The following is a 2325-nucleotide window of genomic DNA, read 5'->3' as shown; positions in this document are numbered from 1 at the left end:
CTGTTTATTTGCAGACTCCTGAGCACATCGAGAGGGAAGGAAAGGAGCTCCACTGGCTCCGTTTGGCCATTTCCTCTGTTGCAACCCAACGGCTGACAGAATGTGGGTTAGAGGAGAGCTACTTTGTAACAGGGCTCCAGACTCCGCACTCTGGGAGACCACAAACACGTTTACTTCTCTCACTGTACACCCGCTTCTTTCCACTCAGCGCGGAGAGTGGAGGCGTTTCAAGCTGCTGACATTTGACACGTTAACTTAAGACTGTTCCCCCCCCCCCCCCCCCCTCACCGTAAAACATCGACCCTCCGGTCTCGTGCAGAAAGCGGACCCTCCGGTGTTTGAACAGAAAAATGGTCAAGATGGTGAGAATGAGTAAAAAGTTAAATATCAACAGTTGCACCGAATCCTGGCGATGACTTTCTGCGGCGCTGTGGCCCGAGGTGGACTTTGTCTCAAGGTGGAGCACCATTCTTGGACGGATGGTCCTCTCCAGGCGGGCGGGCGGGCGGACTGAGAGCTTTATCCGAGCGGGTCGGCAGCGCCGATTCCCAGCTGAATTTCGGACGATTGACAGACAGACTCCGGGGCTGTAATTTGAGCGAAATGTCAGCGATGACACCGGGCTGGGAATTGGCTGGGGGAGAAGATGCTTTTGGCTGACGTTCTGGAATGGAGCAAATTGCCAGGAAGGTTTGCGGGTGAGAAATTGGACGGACGCGCAGCTCCAGCCCCGCTGCTCCAGCCCGTCCGCGGATCCGCTCCGTTAGATCATCTGCTGGCTGGCGATCGCCGCGCTGCGCGTTGGGATCTGCAGTCTCGCTATTCCGTCTCCTCTCGCCAACATGACAGCGGCAGGACTACATCTCCCAAAGTGCCCGGCGCCACGCCTCCCAGGCCCTTTCAGCTGCGCTTCATTACTCCATCCGCAACACCCTGGTGCCTCTTCACGTCAACTTGCTTTCCTCTTCTTTCATTCAGACTGTCCCCTGGTCACTTAATCTCCCGGGCAGCCGGACACCCAACGTCATTCTTGTGCTAGAGTCTACATCAGGTGTCACATCTGCCTTACAACAGAAAATGATGGAAATACTCAGCGTTGGATGGCATCTGTGGACATTTAGGAGTGGGACACTCGGACGCACAAGACACTCTGCGATTTAATATAATCATGTGCGATCTAAATGCACCCACATCCTGTTGAGTTGTTCTCGGTAAACTTTAATTACATTGCAAGGTGGAAATGTGTCTAATGTTGCCTTAACAAGGTTCAAAGTTCCCACCTCCACCCTTTGGGAGAATAAGAATATGTCTTATCATTCTCTTACGCTGATGGCACGTTATCTATATTACTAAATCTCTGTTCTTGACCGCTTTTGGCCTTCTGTGCTGCGATTTCCGAGAGAACGCCGCCACCTACGGCCGTCATTTTTGGCCACCTCGCTCAGAGCCCCCCTCCGCCGCATGTGTGCCGAGGATTTTTCCCGTCGATGAAAAATGACAGAGATATTAATGTTTTTACAAAATTCCCCATTCTCTCTGCTGCCCCGCTGGAGGGAGGGGGAGGGACTATAAAACCAGGAAGTGGTGTGCCTCTATTAGTCTCTGCATGTGGTGTGCCTCAAACAGTCGCTGCAAGTGGTGTGCCTCAATCAGAGCTCTGAATAACACTGAACAAATGTCTCCACAGCTGTGAGTACCCATAATGTGGTTTGAAAATGAAAATATGGTTAGTTTGAGGAAAAAAGCACTGCCTGCAAATGGTTGTTTGGGTTGAAGTAAAAAGGCACTCCCTCTCCTCTCTCCCCTCCTCCCCCCCTCCTCCCTCCTCCCTCCTCTCCTCTCTCCCCCTCCTCTCTGTCCCCCTCCTCTCTCTCCCCCTCCTCTCTCCCTCCTCCTCTCTCCCCCCTCTTCTCTCCTCTTCCCCCCCTTCCTCTCCTCTCCCCCCCTCTCCCTCCTCCCTCTCCCCCTCCCCCCCTCTCTCTCCTTCCCCCCCTCCCTCCTCTCTCCCCTCTCCTACTCCTCCTCCTCCCCACCTCTCCTCTCCTCCCCCCTCTCCTCTCCTCCCCCCTCTCCTCTCCTTCCCTCCGCCCCATCTCTCTCTCCTCTCCCCGCTTTTCTCCCTCCATCCCCCTCCCCCACCGTCCTCCCCTAACACCCCCCCTTCCCTCAACACAGCACCCCTACCCCCTACCCCTTCCCTCCACCCTCCCTCCCCCTCCGTTCTCCCTCAACCTCTCCCCCTCCCCTCATCCCCCTCTCAGCACACCCTCCTCGCCCTAAAACCCCTCCCACTCCACACCCCCAACCCGCCTCCCCCCTCCTCCT

The 2325-nt window shown here is 55.6% G+C and overlaps 1 protein-coding gene across 1 annotated transcript in view; it reads right to left on the bottom strand.

Moving 5' to 3' along the window:
* Nucleotides 1–856, bottom strand: part of slc9a9 (solute carrier family 9 member A9) — a 323375-nt gene extending 322519 nt beyond the window's left edge. Inside the window, exon 1 of the mRNA XM_033031006.1 lies at nucleotides 289–856. Within this exon, the coding sequence (XP_032886897.1) occupies nucleotides 289–469 (181 nt within the window). The 5' untranslated portion in view covers nucleotides 470–856. The remainder of the gene's footprint in view (nucleotides 1–288) is intronic.
* Between the last annotated feature and the right edge of the window lie 1469 nt (nucleotides 857–2325).

This window comes from Amblyraja radiata, chromosome 13, assembly GCF_010909765.2.
Source record: "Amblyraja radiata isolate CabotCenter1 chromosome 13, sAmbRad1.1.pri, whole genome shotgun sequence".
Classification (NCBI taxonomy): domain Eukaryota; kingdom Metazoa; phylum Chordata; class Chondrichthyes; order Rajiformes; family Rajidae; genus Amblyraja; species Amblyraja radiata.
The sequence above is the reverse complement of the archived record's forward strand: the minus strand, read 5'-3'. Positions and strand labels throughout refer to the sequence as shown.